We start from the raw sequence: 27,014 nt of genomic DNA, 5'->3' as shown, positions 1-27,014 counted from the left end.
AGAAGATCTGTGGAAACAGATTCCTGCATTATGTCATGATGTATTGGGAGCAGGTTTGGCTGTCAAATGTGACTTGCATTTACACTGGAATAACATCAGGCTGAAGTGGTTTGAGTAATGTATCTTGGTTATATTTACACTCTGTATCACCTTGATACAGATCATCTGAAAATCCTGGCACTTAAGATGCATAAAACATCCAGCTGAAGGATGCCATAATCAGTGAGGAAGCCATTTTATCACATCATTAGTTCAGAAGCGTCTTCAAGGTTAGAACTCTAAGCCAGTTGCCTTGAAATGCTACTGAGAAACAATTCACAGTGATAATGACAACGATGTTCATAAACATCTGACGCAATGGATCTCAAAAGACTAAAACGTAGCCCCACAGAGGCAGTTCTAAAGTTTATGACTCATTATGGTGATTCATACTGAACCTAAATTTGTTGATAAAGGCTCCACAACTCTGGATTTTAATTTAAAGTTCCTCCCAGTGACTCATTTCACCCACAAGCCTGTTGCTCTCTTAACTTTTTTGCTCTTAATATTTACAGGCTTCGAGGACTTCCACTTGTCCATTCACAGCGATATGGCAACTGTTGCTAAAGCAATGGCGTCTCCAGAATCAGGGCTGGAGGTGCGAGACAGGATGTGGCTGAAAATAACCATCCCCAATGCCTTTATAGGTAACAGCACAATCTCATGCACCACCGTGGGGATTAAGTAATGAGGAAAAACTCACACTGACATTAGGCACTCAGACTAGGCACATGAGAAATCTCTAAAGCTTTGGGGCTTTTTTGTATCCAAAAAGGCTGATAATTTTCCAGAAAATTATTATGTAAGGAATATAATACAATGGGTCTTGATAATTCAATTCAATTATGGGGTTATGTGATATGAAGCAGAATTACTCCTACCAGCACGATTATTTGGTGATTATTTTTCAATAACAGCATGTCTCGAAGCATTTTTATTCCTCTTATAACACATCAATTTGTGAACACAAAAGTTTTTTTTTAATTTATCAAAGAACTTCACTGCATGTTTTATCTGTTTGTAGTTACCTTTAATGTTGTGGAATGACCACAAGACAAGTTAGTTCCTTACATTATAACAGATACAAACAGTCGCTCTGTAACCAGCCTCTCTTCTTCTCTTTATTGTAGTTATTAAGACAAAAAAAAAATGCAGCAAACAAAAAAAAACCGCAAATCAATCAGAATTGAGAATTCAGTAGCGCAGGGGTATAAGCCTAAACATCACATATCACTGATCTCTGATTGAACTGTAATGTAGACCAGTGGAGCATTCCACTAGCTGGAATAGGAAATGTTATTATTCTTATTTTTTATTCCCAGTTAAACAGTGTAAAACCCCCTTATATGTACCCTTAGTTTTAGTATGAGTATAGTGCTATAGTGTCCGTATGGTTTTCAGCACTAACCTGTGTGTATTGTAAACTGATAGAGTACAGTGTTTATATTGGAAGGGTGTGTTTGTTGTTTTTCTCCTCCCCAGGTTCAGATGTGGTGGACTGGCTCTATCATCACGTGGAAGGTTTCACAGACCGACGTGAAGCACGGAAGTACGCGAGCAACTTGCTGAAGGCTGGCTACATTCGCCACACTGTCAACAAAATCACCTTCTCCGAGCAGTGCTACTACATCTTTGGAGACCTCTGTGGCAGTGAGTTTCATCCCCTTTGTCTTTTTCCACGGCTGTTTGTATATCTTCTGGGGTTTTTTCTCATTTTACACTAATAAAATACTCTGGGTCCCTGGAGGACTAAAGCTTAGGCCAATGGCCGGGGTTTGAGAACCAAGCCCAGCCACTGGGGTTGAACAGTGCCGGTCCCAAGCCTGGATCAAATTGGGGAGGGTTGCATCAGGAAGGGCATCCGGCATAAAAACTGTACCAAATCAAGTATGTGGAGCAGTGATCCGCTGTGGCGGCCCCAAACGGGAGCAGCCGAAAGAAGAACAACAGCAAAAACAACACTAATAAAATACTCTATTATGAGTCATTATGGTTTCAGTATGCTCTCTCTCTCTCCTTCTCTCTCTCTCTCTCTCAGATATGGCTAATCTCTCCTTGCATGATCATGACGGCTCTAGTGCATCTGACCAGGACACTCTTGCCCCCCTGCCCCACCCAGGAGCTGCTCCGTGGCCCTTTGCTTTCCCCTATCAGTACCCCCTCCCTCAGCCCTACAGTCCCCACCCTGTGCAAGAGCAAGCCTACAGCTACACAGGAGGAGGAGGAGGAGGAGGAGGAGGAGGAGGAGGCAGCGCCGGCAGCCCACACAGTGAAGGTGAGACTGAATATCAACTAGGGTTACATAATTCAGGGAAAAAAAAAAAATCTAATTGTTTTTGCAAGCATTGCAATTTCGATTTAACATGCGATTTTTTTTCTTCTATTCCTATTAGCTAAACATTGATCATATTGCGATTTATGGTACCGTAAATGTTTATAGTGTTACCACAAGATGTTTTGCAAATCACCTGCTGTTGAAGGGTGTCTGTCTTCCTGAAACCAAAATATTTCCAGACATTTGATGTACAGTTTCGTTTGGCTGTAAGGTCTTCACTTGTTTCGTTAGATTCGCAATCGCTTGTTGGAAAAGGCTCAGTAATTCTAGCCTCCGCCATCTTTGCTGCTAATTAGCGTTTGCTTCCTTCACGTGACAGCAGCAACTCGTCCTCTCATAGGTCAGCTAGGCTACTGTTCACATCTGTGGAGTCAAGCTAGACTTTACATTGCCAGTCTACTTACGATTTATGTTATTTAAGGGGTTGCACACTTATCGGGTGAATCGCACCTAATGCGGTGTATGAACCACACGTCTAGAAATTGCGATTTTGATTTTCGATAATGTCTTAGACACCCATGATTGGCTAGTGTCGCTGTGATTGACAGGGGAGAGAGAGCATGCTAAACAGCACAGCCAATTTTCCTCCCTCCAGGATGTCATGGATGTCACCTGCTCAAGAAGAAAAGGACATTTGTAATCTTTTTAAAGTCTAGAAAATACAGTAATCAGATAATCAAATTTAGAATATTCTGTCATTGGCATGGGTTTTTAAAGGAAGTCTGTATTTTTTTTTTTTTTTTTTTTTTTTTACACTTGGAGGAAAGTGCTAACTGTCCTCTTCTGCATACATTTTTTTTGCATCCTTACACATTACTCACACTAATACTAACATGTCCTGTGCTCCTCTCTTCTCCTTTGTTTCTCATTCATAGGGAGTCGCAGCAGCGGTTCAAACCGCAGTGGTAATAAGGCTGGTGCGTTGGAGACAAAGTCGGGCGGCAGTGGTAGCGAGACTGAGAAAAGAGAGAAGGCACCTAGTGAGCGCTCAGCAGCGCCCCCTAGTGAGCACAGTATCCACAGTGCCCACAGCGCTCTCTCACAAGGCCAAAACTCATCGTACGGACCTCCTGCAGCTGCCGCACCGGGTTCTCCACCAGGCCGAGACCTGGCATCAATGCCCCCCGAACTCACAGCGTCCCGCCAGTCCTTCCGCATGGCCATGGGCAACCCCAGCGAGTTCTTCGTGGATGTCATGTGATGCACTTCAGGTGACTGATAGACACCTGACACTCATGTGGATAGAGAGATTTCTGGAAAATGTGTTAGTTACCTTTGTAAGTGATGAAGGGAAGGGGTGCCAAGTGTTCCATTGCATTGTCCCTCCTGTGTCCTGTGGCTTGTACTTTCTTCAGTGAAGAAGACTGGGATGGATGGAGCTCATATCCCTGTGTCCTGCAGAAGCTCTGTGGGATAGAGGGATGGGCTCAGAGTGGCGTGAATACTTTCTGTGTGGTGTCCTTTTATTTTTTTTGTCCTGCATTTCTGTCTGCCTTCTTCCTTTTGCAGTTTCTTAACCTCATCAAGAGCCGTTTTTATCAAAGACTACAAACAGAGACCAGGGAGAGGGAAGATGGAGGTAGCGCCTCTCTCTGTGGCTTTTGCTTTTAAAGGATGAAGTGAAATAATTTCATAACAATTCAATTCAAAAAAGATGCTATCATGAGAAACTATAGACGATTGTTTTATATTTGACTTGTCTTCTTGTATGTTCTCTGAAGAGTGGGAAAGAGAGGGGGTAAAAACAGTGTTTTAATTACAGTGGGGTCTCAGGGGTGCTAGTTCCAGCCAGAGGCCCCTTATTTGTTCTTAAAGACCAACGGGGGTCTAAGGTGTTTACTGTATTATGAAGCTATATGGAGGAAAGTCATGTCATGTCTAGTTGTGTTAAACATAAATTTGACACAAAGATCCATCCCAGGCTGTGAAGAGGCGTGTCTTTGTGTTTAGCTAAGAACCTGTCATCATTCAAAGAAGGACATCTAGTGTAGCTGTGAAGACGACAGTGTTCTCAGTGCGAGTTTCTTTATTACCCAAAACCGTGACTGCATTGACTAGCTTTGCTTTAAAATGAGGCTAGTACCAGGTATTTGTTTATAGATGCAGTTTTAATGTAGCACACAACTTGCCTACAAGAAAACTGGGAACATTTAAATGTCACTAAAAACAATCATCAATCATTTGTCCAAATATTAATACTTTATCCAAAACAGGGAATCAGCAGATTGATGAACAGAAGACAACTATATTAGAGATTCCCAATGCTGTACTCTCAGAATTTAAGTTCCTACTAGAGGAAGAATCACTGTGTCATCTTTTCCTGGGTTTGATTACAATATCACAATACATTTTGGACATTGAAATAACAATATGTGCAGTAGACTGTGTACATTTTCCATTTAGCAGAACAGGGACACACTCACGCCACAAAGATTGGGAGCGTCATTAGCAAACATTTCAACTAAGAATGTTCTGTTATTTTAGGAGCTTCAGTGTAATTTAAATACTGGTTAAAAACCATTCATGAGTTGTTACTGAAATTGGGATTCATATTTATTTATTTGGTTGCCAGAGAGATCATTTTGGATCCAGACTAAGCATGCGTCCACACACACTTTTCATCACGTTAACAGAAATAAATGAAACTTGAAACCCTAACTGAAATAACTGAAAACTTGTCATAACTTAAAAAAAAAATCTCCAGGTTTACTGTGTGTTCTTTCAGAAGGATTTGACCCAAAACATCCACAAAGGAGTCACTGGCTTTGTATATATCTAAATATTAGCACACGTCTAAACAATGTTAATTTATTAGTTTAATGTGTAACATGTCAAATTTAAAAATGCACACCACTTTGTGCACTTTATGTTTTATTTTAAAAAGTAAAATAAGTCAATTATTAATCTGGGTTTAATTTTGCAGAGAAGAGATTGTGTTAATGTAAAATTAATCACTTTTAATTTGTTAGTTAACTGACTGAACTACAGACTGGGAGGCAAACCTGTGACCCCCTCTATGTCCGTCTCTTTCTTACTCTTCCAACAGCAATGCATCACATAAATCTGTCTGTTGTTTTATCAGTAACATTAACATCCTGTATTTTTACAGTCTAACGATTCTTTGTATTTCTGTAAACTCATTATTTTTTTTTTTCCAAAATACATTTATCACAGGTTTTTAATGATTAGAAACTGATGCTGTTTAGTATCAAATGGTTCAATTTTAATAATCGCTGTACACTGTTTTATGCCAAAAACAAATTGTTTTTATTTATAAACATAGTTTTATTGCCTACATGTTGTGTTTGGTGAATCTGTCATTTCAATGTGTCACTGTGTCCAAAGTATCAGCTAATACATTTTAGGTAAGTATTTTAATATATGAGCATGTATATAATATATACACACACACACACACACACACACACACACACGTGCTGGTATGGGTAATGTTGCCACCTCACTCTGACCCAGATGAAGATGAGATGCTCTGACCCAGTCGTCTAGCCATCACGATTTGGCCCTTGTCAAAGTCGCTCAGATCCTTACGCTTGCCCATTATTCCTGCTTCCAACAAATCAACTTCAAGAACTGACTGTTCACTTGCTGCCTAATAGACCCCACCCCTTGACAGGTGCCATTGTAACGAGATAATATTATTCACTTCACCTGTCAGTGGTTTTAATGTTATGGCTGATTGGTGTATAACACACACACACACACACACAGGTTGGTATGGGTAATATTGCCGCCTCACTCACAGGGTCCAGGGTTCCCAGTTTAAGCCTGAGCTTAAACTATGTTGAGTTTGGCATGTTCTTCCCCCAGTTTGGGTTTCCTCGGGGTTCTCTGGTTTCCTCCCATCTCCCAAAAACATGCCAGTAGGTGTACTGTTTACACCAAATTGCCCCTAGATGTGGATGTGTGAGTGCATGATGCCCTGTATATTCTCCGGCCCAGGGTGTATTTTCCAGCCTTGTGACCAGCGTACCCGGGGTAGGCCCGGACCCTGACCAATAATAAAGCTGTTACTGAAGATGAATGAATGAATAAAGGAATGATAATATGTATATGTAAAGATATTTCCTCATCACCACCCATTTTCATCTTTTGTTCTGTCCAGCTATACCTCATTGCTCTTCTAATACTGTTTAAAATAATGCACACAAACCGGATTTTCTGAAAGGGTTATGTTTTTTTCCCCTAACATTTATAACATTAGACTAAAATGAAAACAGAATAATTATCATATTAATCCGAAAACCTGACTTCACAACGTTTTTGTATTCCTACTGGGTTGCACGTGACGTCATTATACAGCGGGTCAGCTGACTGAAGGCGTTTTTCCCTCCATCCATATTCCGACTGATCCCGCCTCCTCCTCTACGATTGGCTATTATTATCCCGGTTCTCCAATAGGATTGTGACGGCTTGTCAGCGTGTCCTTACAGCCAATCGCGGAGCAGTATGTGGACTCGACGAAAATACGGGTGTGTAAAAAATACCGCTGTTGGTGAGGAGGGAGCGGTCGGCCATCTTGAATAGAATGACTGATCAGTGACCGCTATAGTGTACCAGAGCTCACTGAATAACAAGAGCTTTGTAGCTGCGGCTCTTTGGGCGACACCGGCCCGGTTTCGTGGCAGTCAGACAGTCACCTGGTAAGTTTTAAGAGTTATTTTTGGCTTTTGGTTATAATGTACTGAAAGAGTGTCGTGACAGAAATTCAATTCAAACGAGCCGAGCTTAGCTACGGCTAGTAACGTTAGCTAGTCTGTAAAACTGTAACATCGGCTAGTTTGCTTTGACAGTGTTTAACCTGGGATATCACAAACCCATGGATTATCTTATACATTTCTTTGTTTATGGTTGATATCTAAGAAATATAGTATTATTTTCAAATAAACGTCAATCGTGATGTCTGTAGGCAGCTAGCCAGTCGCCCTGCAGTGGTGTGCTGGTCAGATATTTTTTTTCTCCAGTCTCGACAGACATTTCAACAATTTTCAACCCCGGTTTATTTATTATTATTATTATTATTTTTTTAATGTAAATCATTTTTAAAATTTCATCACTCGTTGGTATCGACAATAGTACCTATTAAGAAAATTTAAAAACACCATGACTGAAATACTTAAGCGTTATTTTAGGGAAGTACACATTTTCATGGGCTGTATCCTAAACAGCTCAGCTTTTGAACATTTCTGCACTACATACACAGTAGAGGATTATTCCCTTTCTGCGCTCTATCTAGTGCACTAAATGTCTGTTCGGGATTGAGCCCCAGAAAGGCCGGTTTTTAGCGGCAGACATATTGGATGCTGCAGTTTAGTGAAATATGATGTGAAATTTTTCTTCCTTTTCCCCCTAAATTTTAATTACTTTTAATTCTTCTTCTACGAGCCAAATGGTCATTTTGTATATTACATATTTCTGACTGAATCCTTGAGGTAAGTGTGAGGGGAATATCTCTTGTGTATCTTTATATAAGCTTTGACCTTAACCTATAAAAGTGACTGATTTTGTGCAGTAATGTGGTTAATGTTGTAATTACAGAATTTTTATGACTCTGGTGGCACTCACATGAATGGATCAATCAAAAAAAAAATCAGTCCATTCAGTCTTAATAAATATATAAACATGTCAGGACTTATGAATGAACAGTTAATTTCTTGTCCCACAATAAGCCCTGAAGATGAATTCATGGTTTTCAGTAAGAGCTGTTCAAGGTCAGTGACTGCACTGCATTCTCAGATTCTACATGTTTACAACACAGGCTCATTTATTTATTTATTTTACTCTCTTAGGTTGTGTGTGTGTGTGTGAGTGTGTGTCTGCGTCTGCTCGCTCTCGTCTCCTAGTTTACAATTTAAAAGTGTATTTTGAATTCTTTCTCAAAGGAGAGGCTATAGAGGAGCGCACACACAAAGGCGTGTAGATCTTAAAGGAATCCTGCAGTGTTTTTCAATCTTTTTTTTTTTCTTTCTTTCTTTCAATCTTTATCTGTGTGTGTGAAAATAATTTTGTACCAGAAATCCACTTAAGTCAAGACACTACAGAAACGACCGTTTTGGTCACATCAGTCATTTTTCAGATTTTCAAAAAAATCTGAAACTCTATAACATGTCTTTTCTTAAACTGTAGCAATAAACCTATTAAAACTCGCCAGAAAAATGTTTTTGTTTACTGTTTTTTTGTCCACAACCACCACTTTATCTGAAAGCTGTCTAAAAGTGAATTTGACTTTAAGCTCTGCCCATTTCACAATCACATGTCATACATATAAATATATGATCTCCCAGAAAAGCTTGTTTGCTCCATTTATGTCAATTTGTGTGTCATTATAATATACACCATTTCCTTTATAACCCGTATGAACCCCATCTGTAGTGATTTTTTATAATTTCTACACTTGGCATTTTCCCATCGCTGTTTTTCTGACCAATGAAAGCAGGAAAGTTTTCAGCCCTACACACCCTTCAGCCGATGTTTTGCTTTTTTTTGTGCAAAATTATGTCTAAACAAAATACCAAACAAACCAAAAGTATGAAAGTTTGCTCTCATTCTGACTCGGTAAATGGACTAATAGGTGTGAAAGTGCCCTTAAAGATTTAGGTAATATGGCAGCATGACTGTGTTATGATGAATTATGCATTAGTGCTGCGTTAATCCTAACTAGTTGGTAGCTTTAGTGACGTGAAAACGTTTGTACTTGGTAAGTGTAGTTAGGACTGCTGTATTTGCAGACTGGGTTTATTTTTAGATAAATTTACAGAATGTTCTCATATTAAAATGTTCTTGTGCTCCTTGTCATTAGCTTCAGAGGAGATTATGAGGGAAACAGCATGACACCAGATTTCCAAATCCATAATCACGATAGATGTTTTTTAGAAATGAAATTCGACTTGCTCAGGCTTGTGCTCATGATCTTGGCGAATACGACGGTAATCTTTCTGTCATATTTAGCGCAGGCAATATTATTATCAGGGATACTTCAAAGTTCCGTCACTCCTCTTGTTTGAATAGAAAGGGAGAGTCAGCCGAGCAGTCGACCATCCAAGGCTCTGCGTTTTGGACAAAAAATATACAGAAATCCATTTACAGTGCAATATCTGCCCCAAAGATCACTTTCTGTTAAAGGAACTGTTTCTTTAAATTGCATTCAAACAATACAAAATTGTATCATTAACCATAATGCGAGATGAGACAGTTATTGGTATGAGAATGTGTTAATGTGCCATCTTGCATATCTTTCTTTAGTATTTGCATTAATGAAACTACAAAGTTTTGCTGTTGAGTGTTATGTATTCCATGCACATGCAAATAAGCATGTGGGATAAAACACCCGCATCACAGTGTGACACAGTTATTACTGCTTTGGTGTGTTTTCTGTGTTTTTGTTGTGCCTTCTGTCTTGATTTGTCTTTAACCTTATTTTCTTCCAGAGTTCTCACCATGGCACTGGAACACTGAGAGAGAGCGCCACCATGATCGGAGGACTTTTCATCTACAACCACAAGGGCGAGGTGCTGATCTCGCGCGTCTACCGCGATGACATAGGGTGAGGGCCGATCCGCCTGCTTCCTCAGCGTGAGATTTATGATCAGGTTCAGAGGAGACGATGATGTAAACAGGCAGACGGTGGGCTTTTTGGTTTGAGCTTGGGTGAAGGGAGATTTTTTCCGTTCAGTCATTGTACGTGTTACTTACAGTGTTACATTAATTTCCATTCTAGCGTCATGGTTATTTTTAAGGAAGCACTTATTTTTACATTTTCATTTCTGACATGATCAGAGCTCTGAGTGCAGGCAGAAACTGCTCTGGTTTTTCGTCATCATCACAGTAAACGAGCTGAAAGCCAGTCTGTGCTTGTGTGCGTGATGTGTGTGCTGTCAGTCATCGCCACCCACAAGCAGCATGCATCAGATCTACATCAGTGGATCGGATTAGACACGTCAAATCTAATCTGGTGCAGTAGCGAATTCTGTTTGATATGCATTCAAATTCTTTTTGTTTGCTGTTCTTTGGTAGTTTTTTCCACATAATTTAGATATTGTTAGTCATCATGGGCTGTTTTCTAGTAAATCTTTTTTTTTCTAACGCTGCATTTCAGCTGAAAACAGTCGGTATAGATCTGGCTTGCCTGGTGGAGGTACATATGAGAGATGTAGAGTGTGTGTGTGTGTGTGTGCGTGTGTGCGCTTATCTAAGGAAATGTTCTGACATGTCCTGCCAGATAGTGGGAGCGTTTTCTGTCTTTTTGTCCTGCTCTGTCTGCTTTCCATCCATTTCCTTAATTCCTTCATCGTTAACGTATATTACTGTTTTATTTAACCCTTGTTTGTTTCAGTGCCATGGACAGACTGCTAATTAATCATACAGCGTATATCAGGATATTCAACACGCACCGTGTTGAGCTGAGGATTGTGTCTTATTCAGCATCAGGACATCTGTCCCAGACTGTTCTTAGCCAGGGACTCCTTTAACTGGAATAAATGTTTGGGAATCATACAGCTTATTATTCCTAAACTTTCCACACACACAACACGTTTTTATTTGTCATTAGATTAACGTTAATATTTTTATAAACCTGCTTAGTTTTGTCAGTTTAAGTGACCAATCAGGTAGGATATTAACTATAACTCTGAACTTTGATGATATTAGGGTAACAATAACTAATGATTTCCACCACTGTAACTGAATTTACAAATCACAGACCCCCTGGTTATGAGAACCATGGTTCTAAGGTTTAAAGGTTTGGTTCGTTGATTGGTAGCGTAGTAAATTAAATTATTATACGAACTATGATCAGGGATTAAGGAAGTAATGTGAGATGAAAATGTCATCCCAGCGCACGGCGTCTCTGTGTGAATATATCCATTCTGCTTTCAACACTCATGACGTCTCTCAGTCTGAAAGCCTGAAGTCCAGCAGGATTCAAACTGTCTAACACATACACATTTAAACACACACTTCCACCTCTCTATATCAGCAAAAATGGAGTGAGGCGTTAAATCTATTTCTTTGCATAGAGCTCTTGTCAATTCATTTTGAATCAGAGAGCGTCACCAGTATCGTTTCTATATCACTTTCATTTAAAAAAGTCGGTTTAAACATAATATTAAAAAAAAGGAAAAAGAAAAACCCAGACGCTCAAAAAGTCCCAGACGCTGTTCAAGACGGGGTTGCTATGGCTACGGTTGCTCTGTAAATCACTGTTGGCTGTCGCAGAGCCCAAGTGTGTGTGTGTGTGTGTGTGTGTGTGTGTGTGTGTGTGTGTGTGTGTGTGTGTGTGTGTGTGTGTGTGCGTGTGTGTGTACGTGTACACGCTGAGTATATGATGGTGCACTGTAGACAGTTGAGTGACCATGAAAACCTACACTTAAGGTGGATGTGTTAATGGCCCTAATCTCTTCTTAAGGCAGAATGGAGGAGGTCCATTCAGGGTGATTATGTGCGACAACAAATGATATGAAGAGAAGGTTAGATTTTGAGATGCCTTGTGTTTTCTTTTCTCGTTAATCGCACAGGAGTCCAAGCGAAATGACTGAAGTGTATATTCCACATTATAACAAAATCACAATGACTTAATTTCAATGGGTCGTCGAGAAATAGATGAGGGTGTGAAGTAAGTGTTGTAAGGATTTGTTTAATTTGACGATCTCACATTTTATGACCTGTGTACACTTCATCAATTTATAGATTGCTCCATCAGTCTGGGCTTTTTTCTTTTTTTTTAAATAAACAAAAAAAAATTGTTATCTTCTGTTACAGAAATAAAAACCTAATTTCCTGTGCTCTATGAACTTGAAATAAATAGTGAAGTGCAGTGATATTTGGTTAAAAACTGTTCTGTGGAAGATTAGTCACAGTTAGGGTTGCATCAAATGTCTGAGCGGACAGCAGAATTGCATGAAACATCTGAGGATTGGGGACACGGTGATGTGCCGTGAAGTCTGTGCAAACATGCATTATCCCGGTGTAACAGCACACCTGCTAAGGATACGTCTAATGAAAAAATCTTCTAGCAGAGCACGTTAATCCAAACGTCATAAATGCTGCTGCGTTTCCTGCTGCTCCAGAGAGCGAGCTGTCATTTCCATCAGTGCTGACACACAGTTAGTTCCCGCCTATCAGCATTGCTAGGTAGTGGATGAGAGGAGCAGAGAAAACATTTAGATGATGGTAAGACTGTTATTGCTGCTTTAAATTAAAGGTCTTGGAAATAACTTTCATTAATGTGGACAACAAAAAATCTTTTTATGTTCTTTATGTATTTGTAATGGTGTGAGATCGTACACATGGTCTTGCATATAGTTCATAGTTTACCAATTATCGATTTATTAAATTCTTTAATTGAATTAAGTCTTTAGTTTATCATATGCTTATAAAATGCAGGAATTTTCTGAGGCAGAATTTGGTGGAAAATGATAACGGAAATCAATTGTTGCACTGTAACAGTTTCTAATAGGGCTGCACAATGTGGAAGAAAAATGCAATAACTTGTTAAATATTAAAACTTTGCTATATGCGGCACGATATTGCTATAAATCAATTTAAATTATATATATATATATATATATATATGTGTGTGTGCTTTTATTTATATTTATTTATATATATATGGTATATAAATATACCAGCATACATGTTTCATGTCCTTTTGAGGGAAAGAAAGCATTCTCTGCTATCTGCATCACCCTGAAACTTTGACTTTTCGTAAGTTTTTGAAGTGTTAAAATCATTCAGTTAAGCCCTTGCGATATGCATATTGCGATGTTTACATTTACGATATTTCGATAATTTCAGTATATTGTGCAGCCCTGGTTTCTATTAAAATGATTTTCTGAGAGAGCAGTCAGTGTAGTGTGGACAGACTCCATACAGAGATGAGCCTGATAAGAGTCCACTCTCTGCTCTCATTTTCATATCATTGATAAATGCCTAGTCAAGACAGTATAATTGGCTCCGCTGTCTGGGTTTGAAAGTTGGCCTTAAACAGAAGATGAAATCGGACAGATTGTGCTTTTAATTGCTCTGTGATATTGCATAAGCTGCAGTTCAGAAAGATGCAACGATTGGCTTCACATGTCTTAGAGAAAACATGTTAGTGTTTGCCTTTCTTTGCTGTTGTGCAACGGCGTGACTCAGACTCGGTGAATGTGAAATGGCAGTAATAGCATTGGGTTTAAAAATGAGAGTCGTTATTTTAAATATAAGGTACTAAAAAACGTCAACATGTCTCACAGGTTTAAGGGAAAAGTGTGAAACTTGCGAGTTGTTAACGATTAATATGGCTATAAAATAGAGATTTAGAGGTATCTCTAATAAGGATATTGTACAGTTGAAGCTCCCATCACCTTTCCCTTCTGTTTGTTTTGATGCTCTGTAGGTGGTCCAGGATTTTTCTTCTATTACAGTGTCATGATATCAGTTTCTGCTTGTGTATGCTTCTTTGCAGGAGGAATGCTGTGGATGCATTCCGAGTTAATGTGATCCACGCACGCCAGCAGGTCCGCTCGCCCGTCACCAACATCGCACGCACCAGTTTCTTCCATGTCAAGCGCTCCAACATCTGGCTGGCTGCAGTCACCAAGCAGAATGTCAACGCCGCCATGGTGTTCGAGTTCCTCTACAAGATGTGCGACGTCATGACCGCTTACTTCGGCAAGATCAGTGAGGAGAACATCAAAAACAACTTTGTGTTGATCTACGAGCTGTTAGACGGTAAACTGACTCACTTTTTCCCCTCATTTTTCACCAGTGCCCAATTACCTTCTTACAATTCAAAGCTTATATCAGCTGCATCTCACCAAAGAAAACCTCTTGACACATCAAAGTGAAACAGTTGGCTAAGCATAAATTAGTCTCATGAGGACAAGGATGATCTCTAACGAGAATGCATGTCTGGAGAGTGTTTCAACAATATGGCAGTGAATTGTTGGGAAATCAAGTGGAAACGCGTGTAAACAGCACTACACCCAGAGACCTATGCTCTAAAACCCACCTGTGTTTCTAGTCCTTAGGCTTTTAACATTACAAAAATGGTTCGAAATGGATGTTCATTTTAAAAATGGTAAATAATAATGGTAAATAAGCCACTGTGTATGTTTTTAAACTCTCCACTATTAACTGACCCTCTGGAAGCTTGAATGGCTTAGAAATTTAAAACTCTATTGGCCACTACTTTCCCACCAATAAAGTTTTAAATTTCTAAAACTTACTTAATACTTTCTTCTTATTAAGCACATCTGGCTGTGTGATAAAGATAAAGAGATGATGCAGTAAGGAGTGATGGAAAGATTTGCTTTTTTTTTTGGACAAAGTTTCTGTAACAGGAATTGCCATGGCCATATGTTGTACTGTGTTGTAGTATGTTGTACTAAAAGGCAACAACAGAATTAATTTGCATGAAAACACACCTACATATCTCACTGTGTAATACAACCAGTAGTTTGATGTTGATTATTATGGGTTGTAACTGTTGAGTCTCTTTTTGCCTGTTTCCTTTTCCAGAATATTGCATTTTTTTTTTTTTACCCAGTATTCCAGGAGTTCACTTATTCCCACAAGCAGCAGCTGGAGTTTCTGTCGTGCTGTGGTTTTTTTAGGTTTTGATTTTTATGACTTGTATATAAGAAAATCAAAACCTAAAGAAAATACTGCGCAGACAGAGCAGCGTCTTCACACATCCTGGGATCCTGCAACAATATTAACTAAGTGGTTGAGATGAGATTTCCTTATCACGGTTTTGACAAGGTTAACAAAATATTATCATGGTATTATATCAGAAAGACAGTTTTGTGCGCTATGTTTTTTTTTCCCTTTCCTACTGAATGCTTCTTTGGCATCCAGAGTAATGGGGTTGCCTTCTCAGAGCAGAACACTTCCATTGCTCCTTGAAATTTGTCCAAAATAAGCAGCTGTCTTTGTGCTGCTTTCCCAATGGGGCCATCGTTATCTCCGGAAATACAAACAAAGCCTAAAATCCTGGCGTACCTAGGCGGCCTCATCATAAATTAAGTGTGGACGAACTGATGATGTTTAGTGTCTACTATAACAGTGCTGCTCATTATCATTCAGCGAATACCCATTAGGCCGGTTTATGTAATTATGCATTTCCGTAAAGAGCTTTTTTCGGGCCAGGATTTATTTGCGGAAGGCACAGATAGCCAGAAGTGAACATACCACAAACACATGGAGGGAAAAAAAATAAAACTAAGGATGAAAGAATTGAAAGGGATGAGAAACTAATATTAAGGTAATAAAGGTTTTTAGCGTCCTGAACATTCCTGAACATCACATCAAGGTGCAAGATCAAGTACTATTTAAACGTCAGAAAAGTGCTGAAGATATATTTTACTTTTTTTATTTTATTCTATTTTATTTATTTATTTATTTTTTTGATTTAGTGTGTCTTTGTGCTTGTAATGAGTTAGTGCTGTCTACTTGGCTCTTTCCGCTTACTGTAGAGATCCTGGACTTTGGATACCCACAAAACTCTGAGACCGGAGCACTGAAGACCTTCATCACTCAGCAGGGCATCAAGAGCCAGGTTAGTGCATACAGTTATTACTTTTTGCATATTTTAAACTAGATGGCAGTTTTATTACTTCAAGTTAAGATGGTCCAGGTCAGTATTGATTGGGCTATTTAAATGTGGTTAAGGGTGTGTAAATACTTAGTTTGCTCTACTGACTCTCAGTCAAAGTTTTGGTGACATTTTGCAGTTCTTCTTCCCGTGATGTAGATGTCTGTCCCTGTTGATTACTTGAGTCACTGCAAATAAACTGATTTGATTTATGTTTTCTGTTGTCTTTACCTCTCCATTCTCCATCGCCTGGTCTGACAACTTGCCTTCCAGCATCATGTAAGCACACCTGTGACAGGGCTGGTTTCTGTGTCTGATAATAATTAACCGTTCTCTAAAAATGTTTTATCCAAATCTTCTTCAGTCACACAAATGATTTGACTTCATGTCCCTCTGTATTTGCCTCCAGACTAAAGAAGAGCAGTCTCAGATCACCAGTCAGGTGACTGGGCAGATCGGATGGAGGCGTGAGGGCATCAAGTACCGTCGCAACGAGCTCTTCCTGGATGTTCTGGAGAGTGTGAACCTGCTCATGTCACCCCAGGGTAATACTCAGTTCTATTGCTGAACTTGCACATAGGGCTCTAGAGGTGGTGTGTGTGTCAATAAATGGTGTATGCTGTGTTTGGTGCATTTGGTGTTCAGCGTATATTGTACACTGTGTGCCCATAGCATAGCTAGTAACGTACGTGTGTGTGTGTAGGTCAGGTACTGAGCGCCCATGTCTCAGGCCGTGTGGTGATGAAGAGCTACCTGAGCGGCATGCCAGAGTGCAAGTTCGGCATGAATGACAAGATTGTCATCGACAAGCAGGGCAAAGGGGGCACTACTGACGATGCAGGCAAGAGGTGAGACACTAAACTAGATTGTTGTGAGCTAATTTAAATGGATTGCTTTGTTAATTACTTATCCTTGACCTTGGAATGAAAAACTACATAAATGAAACTTAGAATTCAGTCCTAAGGTCTGAGTCTAGGCTTGTGCGGTGTAACATGATATTACAATGCCACAATATCCAGTGATGTTTATCGCTGATTAAGTTTATTTACCAGACCTGCCAATCATTGCACATTTTGCATAGGAGGGCTGCAAAAAATCAGAGTATGCTAGTGTTAGAGATTAAAGGGTTAATGTTTAGGTGTTTTGTTAAAGTCCCCTAGCCCACAAATTTTGCTTTTGTTTGTCTGTGGAAGTAAAACTGAGGGATAATATGGAATATACTCCAGAAGATACTCCAGAGTGGCAGAAAGTTTAAAGAAAGTGGCAGAAAGAAGGCTTCCCTGACTACGATCGCGAATGGTCGAAATGGATTTTTCTGATTTTTGAGCATAAGATCGAAAGAAGAAAAAAAAAAAAGGAACCCAAAATTAAACAGGCCTACAATGAAGTGTCAAATCTAACATTTCACAAATCATTTTAATGGTGATGATGGTTAGAAAGTGATGATGGTTAAATAAGCTGGTTTTGTTTGTTTGTTTTTAAATGGTGCTCTTCTGCTCAACACTAAGCAGTGAAAATGTCGGCCATGTTGAGACAACTGATTTGTAAAGAATCACTTACAAAGCCACCACCCAGCTGAGTTTTCATGATTACTACACTTTCCGACTGCACAGCTGGTAATATTATTATGCCTCCCTCACTCTCCTTAAACCGGAAAGGGTGGAATTTCCTGGATTTATTAGGCTGCCAATTCTGGAAGATTAAAACATTTATCGTAATATTTTAAAAATGGAAAATCACAATTCATGAAAAATCAATACCATACGTGCCTGTCTACTCAGAAGAACCGTTTTGTTTGTTTGTTCGTTTGTTTGTATCAGTCTTCTGCAGACGTAAGTTTGATTCATTGTTCATCAAGTCAAACAGTTCTCTTATTGGCTAAAAGGTGTTACTCACTGAGGGACAGCAAAAATGAACACTTGAAAATGAGCATACATTTAATGGCAGGGTCAGTCAGAGCGATATCACTCACTCATTCTCATTAGAAAATCTAGATAGTTCTCAGATACGTATGATCATATTTAATATTTTGCACTGTTTCCTGAGACTTAACATCTAAAGAATAATATAATGGTGATTTATCAGCTTGCAGTAATGCTATGTGTATTAGGTTTTAAATGTTCCAAAGGACTCAGACTTTTGGACTGCACTGTAAAAAGTATAATTTTGTCTGTTGAATATGAGCACTGTAGCTGCATGGTTGTCTTCTGTTTTTCCTGTAAGTGAGTTTTGTCTTTTGTTTTCATGTTTAGTGTTTTTTTTTATTTTGTAATTTGCATGTTTTTTTTTTGTTTTTTGTTTTTTTTTCTGTGCTGGACTGCAGTGAGTTAGGAGGCAGGTAGTGTACCTCTCACTCCTCACCCAGTCATCCATCTACAAATCCTCCTGTATTAGTTTCTAAAGCCTCAGGTGTGTTTGTGTCATGCCATCTAAAGTCTCAATAGTAGGGATGTGCCTTCTGCTTAATTATTATTTTTGAAAATGTGTAAGCATTAATGAATGAATAATCAGTTAACCGCCACGAGACGGGGAAATGTAATCAAGTGTCATTGTTTCCACTGCAGTTAAACTGTCCGTGCTGCACACACTTGTTTTGACAGATTTAATATAAAGAAATATTGAACGCACTGGAAAAGCTTTGCAAATGTCAGCTCGGTGTTCAGCAAGTAGTAGCACATGCTCATTTAAAATTCAAACTGCTACAGAATGATGGCATTAGAAACATATATTCAGAATAATCTGACAGTCAGTACAGGTATTTGTACTATTTTTTAAGGCAGTAAAAACAGAAAACACTGAAATGAATGCTCCACATCAGACAGAGAAACACGGGAGTAGTATGGGGTGCCGTGTGTGCAGCGTGTGAGAGAGGTGCAATCTGGGAGTGATTTGCAGTTTAACAGTTTTAATGCAGTTTGTGCTGAATGTTACTGGAAATATGTTATCTCTCTTTTCCCCCATGAGCGTCTGACTAAGTTCTGACAGAGTTATGCAAGTGAGAACCTTATTTGGCTATTTATATGTGGATATTTTAAACATCTCTCCTTCACTTTTGTAAAACTTTCCACACAAGCCCCAGAACACTATAGATATAGTCCAGAATACACGTGTTTTTATAAGTCACTTTTTTTTTTTTTGCGCTGCTCACTGTGATCATAAAGATCATTGCCATGTGCAGCTGTTTAGTAATGTAATCATGATTATAATAGTGCAACTAATATATTAAAAAAAAAAAAAAGTCTGCAATGTGTGTAGTGTTGCAGTATTCATGGGGCATGTTCGAAGCACTTCAGTTTCCACAAAGGTACCTGCAAGAACCCAGAACACAGCATTCTAGGCAGACATTTGATTTGGACATGACTCCATGTCTTCCTGCTTCTGAATATAGCATTAGTAGGCATGTTTTTCATGCTTTTTTTTTTTTTTTTTCTTCATGTTTATTTTTGCAACAACTAGATACAATATATGTCCAAAAGTATGTTGACATCTGACCACCAATATGTGCTTGTTGAACAGCCCATTCCAAAAAGCATGGGCACTAGTGTGGAATTGTTCCGCCTTTGCTGCTATAACAGACTCCACTCTTCTGGGAAGGCTTTCCACTAGATTTTAGGACAGGAAGGCCTGGATCGTAGTTGGCGCTTCAATTCTTCCCAAAGGGTTTGAGGTCATGGCTCTGTGGAGGCTAGTCGAGTTGTTCCTCTCCAACCTTGGCAAACCATTTCTTCATGGACTTCACTTTGTGCACAGGGGCATTGTCACGCTGGAACGGTTTTGGGCCTCTTACATCCAGTCAAAGGAAATTTTAAAACTATACAATCGTGTGCTTCAAACTTTGTGGCAACAGTTTGGGGAAGGCCCACGTATGGGTGTGATGGTCAGGTGTCCACATACTATTGATCATATAGTGCACAAACAGGAAAAAAAAATTTTTTAGGCTAATACCAAAACCAACCAGAAAACAAAGTAGTACTTTAGAATAATTAAAGATTTGTTTTTGAGAATTTTTTTTCTCGCTTGGATTCTTGTGTTTTCTCCTTTGAAACACTAGCCACCCCAAGTTTTACCCTGTCCATAAACTCTGTATGCTTATGTGGATATTTAATATGTAATATATTACCCTTAATAGCATCTATAGCATTACTGTGTGCCTATTTTATATGAGTAAATGTCATTATTTATCAGTCCCAAGCTCTAGCTGTAATAGAGCCTGAAAGAGCCTTTGAGTTTTCCCAGTATATTCCCAAAACACAGATGTACTTTTTGCCTTAAGCAGTACGGCTTGTGTTCTGCCATGCAGTAATGTTTGCTATTCAGAGTGTGTGTCTCCTGTGTATGCCCTGCAGCAGTGGGAAGCAGTCTATAGCCATCGATGACTGCACCTTCCACCAGTGTGTGCGACTCAGCAAGTTTGACTCGGAGCGCAGCATCAGCTTTATCCCACCGGATGGAGAGTACGAGCTCATGAGGTCTGTACATGTTTATGTTGTTATGTACACACACCATATGTCATTGTGTGTGCTTTTCTAAGTGGTTCTCCGCATCTGTGCGTGTCCTTGCTGTAGGTATCGCACCACCAAGGACATCATCCTGCCGTTCCGCGTCATTCCTCTGGTAAGAGAGGTGGGACGCACCAAGCTGGAGGTGAAGGTGGTCATCAAGTCCAACTTCAAACCGTCACTGCTGGCCCAGAAGATTGAGGTGAGTGTGGGGTGTTTTCTCAACTCCTAACCCTTGAATAGTATTACAATGTTGCATATCCCATACACTAGATCTCTGAATATGCCAAATCCAATCATGTTACAGTCCAAAGATTTATTTAAAGGAATTTTTTTCCTTCAAAAATTAAATTTATATTATTTTCTCCTTGGCCAAAATGTAGTCCATGATGATTAAATTTGCAGTAGATTTACAAACGTTAATGTTTCTAACAATCAAGGGAAGCTTATAGTTTAGCCTTGTGAAGACTGTAATTGACATGAACTTAATAAGATGCAGTGTGATTGATGGCAAGCAGTTACCAATGCGTTATTTGTTGTTGTTTTTTTTTTTGTTGTTGTTGTTTTTGTTTTTTTACTCCCTCTTCTTCCTCCTCTATTTTTTCATGAACATATAATATGGTTATTATTTGTTGTGTGTGTCCTTAGGTGCGCATTCCCACCCCACTCAACACCAGTGGTGTGCAGGTGATCTGCATGAAGGGAAAAGCCAAGTACAAGGCCAGTGAAAACGCCATCGTGTGGAAGTGAGTTGCACCTGCAGCCTGCTCACTGCCTGTTCATGCCAATTAAACAAGCCCTTGTTTCTGGAGATTCCTTCAGTTTGCTTTAACTGTGTGTCCTCTCTCTCTCTCTCTCTCTCTCTCTCTCTCTCTCTCTCTCTCTCTCTCTCTCTCTCTCTGTGTGTGTGTGTGTGTGTGTGTGTGTGTGTGTGTGTGTGTGTGTGTGTGTGTGTGTGTGTGTGTGTGTAGGATCAAGAGGATGGCTGGTATGAAGGAGTCACAAATCAGTGCTGAGATTGAGCTGCTGCCCACCAATGACAAGAAGAAGTGGGCTCGTCCACCCATCTCCATGAACTTTGAGGTCAGTTTAGTTCTCGGATGTGTAACGTCATTGTACAAATTAAGATATTCAGCTGTGCATATGATTCTAGCATAGAATCATAACTATTTAGTCAGTAGGTGTTTTTGCAATAATGCTGTTTCAGTGCTTAAGAGAGAGGAGGCAAGATTTAGGTCCTGTCACATTCCTATCGCATTCAAAACGCGCACAAAACCACAACAAGCTTGCAATCCATGTTTTAAATATCTCTGCCTTAGAGGGCGTTTTCAAAACGCTTTAGTATCAGTGACACAAAATGGCGTTTTCCTCTGGATGGTAGGATAATTTAAAAACAAAAAAATAATAAAACCTGTATATGTGTAGACAGGTCTTAGGAATTCGTGAGGATCGTAATTTAAGATTCACTGTTCGTGATCAGCAATTTACAATAGTACAGCACCAGTCAAATATTTGGACATCCCTAACCATGTTTCTTTTACTATTCTACCTATTTTAGAAGAATGTTCAAGACATCAGAACTAATAAATTACATATGGAATTATATGCAGTGACGAAGAGAGGAAGGGGTTCATGTGTAATGTTACACATGATCCACACACCATGAGGAAAGATCTGCACATACTGCTTTGCTGGTGCTTCTGTGTAAACCTCAATTCCTAGTATTGCGATGGTTCTAATGATAAACTCCGTTTGCTCTCGCTCAGGTGCCCTTCGCCCCGTCCGGACTCAAGGTGCGCTACTTAAAGGTGTTTGAGCCGAAGCTGAACTACAGCGATCACGATGTGATTAAATGGGTTCGCTACATCGGCCGCAGCGGCATCTACGAGACCCGCTGCTAACGGCGGCTCCTCCGGCTCAGTCAGGAGGAGAGAGAGGGGCTGACGAGGAGAGATGAACGAGTGGAACCTCGCTGGAGGAGGTGCAGAAGAGGCTTTCCCTTCATCTCTCTCCCTCCCTTCCCCTCCTCTTCCCCTTTTCCTGTGTTCACACTGACAACGAAAATGAAAGATGAAAATAATAATTGGTCATTCAGAAATAATGTCTAGTGGAGAAAACAGAAAAAGGTTCAAAATAAGTTTAGATATCTTTGATAATATGAAAGATGCATTTTGCTTCATTATGCATACTTACCTGCTATAAGACGAGGCCCCCTTTCCATCGGGCCCACCCATTCTTCTTCGTTTTAAGCATTCCAGACCCCTCGCTGATTGATTAATGGAGGATTTAGGCTTATTCTCTCTGTTTAACGATAAGCAGTGAACCTGTGCTTCTGTTCTCAGGCCTCATCAGTGCTTCATTTTCCTCTTTCTCACGAGATCATTTTCCACTTGTGTGGTTGTATTTTCCGCTCTGGTGTAGTCGGCTAAACTGTGCGTCCCTCTTTCCTTCATTTTTATTCATGAGTTTTTCCCTCCTTTTTTTTTTTTTTTTTTTTTTTTAAATTAAATCCTAATCCCCAAGTGTATTAGTTAGCTGTTGTCCATGTTTTGTAGGCAGTGTTTTATTGTATGCATCAATACTCTTGCCCCAACTTGTATCACTTATCCTCCTTCATCTTCCTCTCTGTCAGTATTTTGCTTCAGATATAGTTTTTCATATGGATAATAATGAGGAAATGTTGTCTGCTTTGGTCTCTGATGTTTCACTTTTATCTGTGTGACCAAAATTCTCAGAAATGAGGAACTATGATCTTAAAGTACTATTGCTAGAATAAATGCAGCTGTGTGTCTGTGTATACAAACTCTATACACCATAAAGGGGTAAGAAGTGACCTGCCAGGCTGATGTTTCAGCTTCGTGTCTGTAGAGGAGGTTTATTCAGGCTGGTTATGTGTATGTGTGTGAGAGAGACTGAGCCTCTGTAAGCAGAGGGTCCCCCAACATCTCTCAGGAATCTTCTTCCCTCGAGTGTGCTAGCGTGTTTACCAGGTTGTTTACCAGATGTTTACGGCGGACCAGTGGGATTCCTCCAGTGCACTGATATGTATCTTCCCATATCCCCTCCCCTAGTTTACTCTGAGATTTTTATGGCACAAATGTGGAGGCACAGCAATGAGTGCAGCTTTGAAAAAAAAAACGGGCTATTGGAATTTCTTTGGAACTAAATCGGAGCGCCGATTTCAAGGAAAGATTTCCAGGAATCTCTTTCAGCCCAGTCAGAAATAGTAGAACGTAGCACTGAGCTGAGTTCTGCTTCTCTCACTCTATCCTCTCAGTCTGATACACACACACACACACACACACACACACACAAAAAAAAAAACACTATTCAGTAACACAGGCAGAGTAAAAGAGGTTTCACCACTTCACCTTGGTTAAACGGCGCTCCTGCAAAAAGTGCCGAGTTCTTTCTCTGATCGCAATCTTAAAGCTGCAGTGATCCAAACGACACTACACACTTTCTAAAAACGATTTTCTTCACATGTTCTGCACCTCTCTGAGAGATGATGAGGGTCCTGTGGGGCTTGATCCCTCAGCTTCAGTGTGTGCTCTTCATTTGGTAACTTTGTGATCGTCCTGTTAATCCTAATAAAGAAAGAAAAAAGAATTAATGTGACTTGAGTGGTTTCTTTTCTTGTGCATGCCATATTTTCTGGGAAATGAGTCACTCTTGAATATAAAACCTATCCCTTAATTTCTGTCTGCTTAGAGGAAAAAGTTTGTTTTTATTTTACAGTGTTCGTACACAGGAGCGGCTCATATAAATGGGCTAGCAGGGCAGGATTTCTTTCTAGCCCAGACTGAAGATTCAGTGACAGCTGTGTCAGGTGATTACTCAGAGTAACACACACCACAGATTTGATCTCATTTTGGGCTGATATTCTCCAGCACACGTCACCAATATACCATAACACTTCATAAGCAGTGAAGTCACAGGTGTAATGAATGTGAATGAAGTGGACTATTTACTCTCTAATCATCAATTTTCTCCAAAAATGCCTTTGGAGAAGAAACTAAATGATGAGGGCACACATTGTCCAATGAAAGTACAAATTACACAATAGGACAGACAATGGAACTGAAAGTTTAGTGTTTTGGTTTTTTTTTTTTTAAAGAAAGGGTTACAACTTTTCTGTTTGCCATGTATGGTATTCAGAGGAAACACAGCATGAACCCAGTAGAACATTAAAGACTTAAAAACACTCAGAAATTAGAAAACATGAATGCAGCTACCTATCTGCCTTTAAAAGTGTGTGTGTGTAAGTTTGCCAGACATCGTTCATATTATGCCATCAATGAGACTGTGTGATGTAATACATTTCGTAACCCTAATCGTTTCACTGTGAAGCTATTGATAGATGTTTATCTTAGTATGTGGCAGGGTTTCCGAGCTTTTTTCTGTCAAGGATCGCTTTAACTGTAAATACATTTCACAGATTTATGATTTTGATATTTATGATTTTGATATTTTGCCTATTTATTGGAGTTATATAGAGTTCTTATAAGCACTTTTTTTTTTAAAACTTTCATTAGGTTTAAGCTATTTATAAATTAGCTTGTGATTAAACCCATTCCATTCAACTGACTAGTGGCATAGGTTAATAACTATAAAAACTCAATAATAAATATGTCTTGATTAATGGTGGGTTAATCATAGACCCCCTGGCTATGCTTCATGGACCCATGAAAGTCCCCAGACCCCAGTTTGAGAACCCTGGTCTAAGAAATATATTTATACTGTTGAAGGGTGATTTGAGGAAGCTGTTCTTGCAGAGGTATATTTGTGTGTTTGTTTAGGCTGACGTCATGGTCAATCTTTAAGCGGGTACGGAAGCCAAAGGACGGTCCGCCTGATGGATCGATGGCCAATTAAACTCTCGTCTCTCATGCCTGGTGAAAGAGGAGCTGCTGTCTTGCTGCTCTTTCTCTGCTTTGCTCTTCCACCTCCCTCTTCTTTTCTTCTCTGCTCTTTCCCAGAGTGAGTGACAGCGCAGGGTCAAACAGCCTCCAGTTCCGCAGTCACCTGGAGCGTCGCCAAAGCCCCGGCTTCGGGCCAGAATGCAGGCCACAAGTTATGCGTACGCTTCTCAGGTGTCCTTCATCAAAGCCGTGTTTGTCTTGTCTTTCGAAAATTCCGTAGGATACATTAATTCAGTGCTGTGACAGCAATTTTGAGAGGTTGTTTGAAAACCAACTGTGTAAGGATGTTTTTCCTTACACAGAGCTATCTTTATAATCTTGTCAAAACTAAAAGCTTGTTTTTTTTGTTTTTTTTGTAATTTGTATATTATTCTGAAATAGACAATTAACCTATTGCGGTATTTTGTGATCATTGTTTTATATTCAGGACTCATCCCTCACAAGAACGGCATTCTGAACTCTTATGAATTCTGAATTGAGTTGGAGGTCATTCAAGGGCACTTAGACAAAGCACCATTCATGCCAAGTAAATCCATCATAAGCTAATGATTTCCTCTTCCTCAATACTAGACTTCTCCAAATAATTATCCAAGTGTTAAGGTACCATGCTGAGAGAAACTACAGGCTTTCCCTCAGCCCTCCAAAGGTCAAGGAGTCTAACAGGGTTAGTTAGAGACTGGGAGCCATTTAGCCGAGGACACCATGCCTTTGCCAAATTTTCACCTTGTTCTGCACAGGATTTTTAAGAAGCACAGTGTGTGCATGACTAATGTGTAGGCCTTTAAAATGCCAGCGTCAGCCTGTTTTGTCTGGAGTTGACTTGCAAAACACAGAAGACAACCAAAAGGCAAGTGTTGACAAGGTGCTTTTAGTGGATTCACCGTGAATGTTAACACAGCACCAAAGTGACATTTCACATCTCGCTCTCTCAGGTAGCACTTTTTTTCACCTCTCCTCAGAGGTGCTCAAATAAAGAGAAGGTTAAAAGTGCTCTCTCAATCACACAGTGTCCTGAAGATCATCATATAGCATACCCAAACTTTTAATTTTAAAGGTCAGGAAGAAAGATGTATGCTAGATCCATGTCCATCTGACATTACAAGCAATAAACATTGCCTTGTTTTGTCTCAACCCAGAAGGAAAGCTTTGCACATGTACCTGTATATATTGGATATGAAGTCTCATTATTTGGATGGTGAGTGGTTCAAGATGCCTGCCATTACAGTTTTAAGATATGCAGTATAGCCTATTATAGATAATATCAGTTATATTGTTGTGATAGACTTACAGAATACACTGTTTACATTTGGCAGACACCCTTATCCAGAGCGATTTACAGACATGAAAGGACTTTATGTTTTACATGTAGACAACTGAGCAGTTGAGGGTTAAGGACCTTGCTCAAGGGCCCAGCAGGGGCAGCTTAGTAGTGACCTGTCAACCAGTAGTCCAATGCCTTAACCACTGTGCTACCACTGACCCTCGGCAATACACAAACCATTTACCCACAAGTCTAAGTCAAGCCTCAAGCCAGTTGAGTCATCTTACTCTCACATCTAAATCAAGTCCAAATTCCATGCTGTACTACTTAAGTCAAGTCCTAAAGTCCTGGGTCATGGGGTGAGAAT

The 27,014-nt window shown here is 39.6% G+C and overlaps 2 protein-coding genes across 2 annotated transcripts in view; both read left to right on the top strand.

The window, feature by feature from the left end:
• LOC113526489 (segment polarity protein dishevelled homolog DVL-3) overlaps positions 1 to 5,669 on the top strand; it is a 45,259-nt gene extending 39,590 nt beyond the window's left edge. Inside the window, exons 12-15 of the mRNA XM_026913557.3 lie at positions 555 to 686; positions 1,522 to 1,689; positions 2,078 to 2,314; positions 3,250 to 5,669. Of these exons, the coding sequence (XP_026769358.3) occupies positions 555 to 686; positions 1,522 to 1,689; positions 2,078 to 2,314; positions 3,250 to 3,575 (863 nt within the window). The 3' untranslated portion in view covers positions 3,576 to 5,669. The remainder of the gene's footprint in view (positions 1 to 554; positions 687 to 1,521; positions 1,690 to 2,077; positions 2,315 to 3,249) is intronic.
• A 1,206-nt stretch (positions 5,670 to 6,875) lies between these two features.
• Positions 6,876 to 24,073, top strand: ap2m1b (adaptor related protein complex 2 subunit mu 1b). The gene is made up of 12 exons (XM_026913881.3): positions 6,876 to 7,035; positions 9,820 to 9,935; positions 13,836 to 14,101; positions 15,847 to 15,929; positions 16,239 to 16,244; positions 16,375 to 16,510; positions 16,669 to 16,813; positions 20,312 to 20,434; positions 20,531 to 20,666; positions 21,113 to 21,210; positions 21,436 to 21,547; positions 22,231 to 24,073. The coding sequence occupies exons 2-12, from the start codon at positions 9,862 to 9,864 to the stop codon at positions 22,363 to 22,365; spliced, it is 1,314 nt and encodes a 437-aa protein (XP_026769682.1). The 5' UTR covers positions 6,876 to 7,035; positions 9,820 to 9,861; the 3' UTR covers positions 22,366 to 24,073.
• The last annotated feature ends 2,941 nt before the right edge of the window (positions 24,074 to 27,014 follow it).

This window comes from Pangasianodon hypophthalmus, chromosome 6 (assembly GCF_027358585.1).
Source record: "Pangasianodon hypophthalmus isolate fPanHyp1 chromosome 6, fPanHyp1.pri, whole genome shotgun sequence".
In the NCBI taxonomy this organism is placed as follows: Eukaryota; Metazoa; Chordata; class Actinopteri; order Siluriformes; family Pangasiidae; genus Pangasianodon; species Pangasianodon hypophthalmus.
The sequence above is the reverse complement of the archived record's forward strand: the minus strand, read 5'-3'. Positions and strand labels throughout refer to the sequence as shown.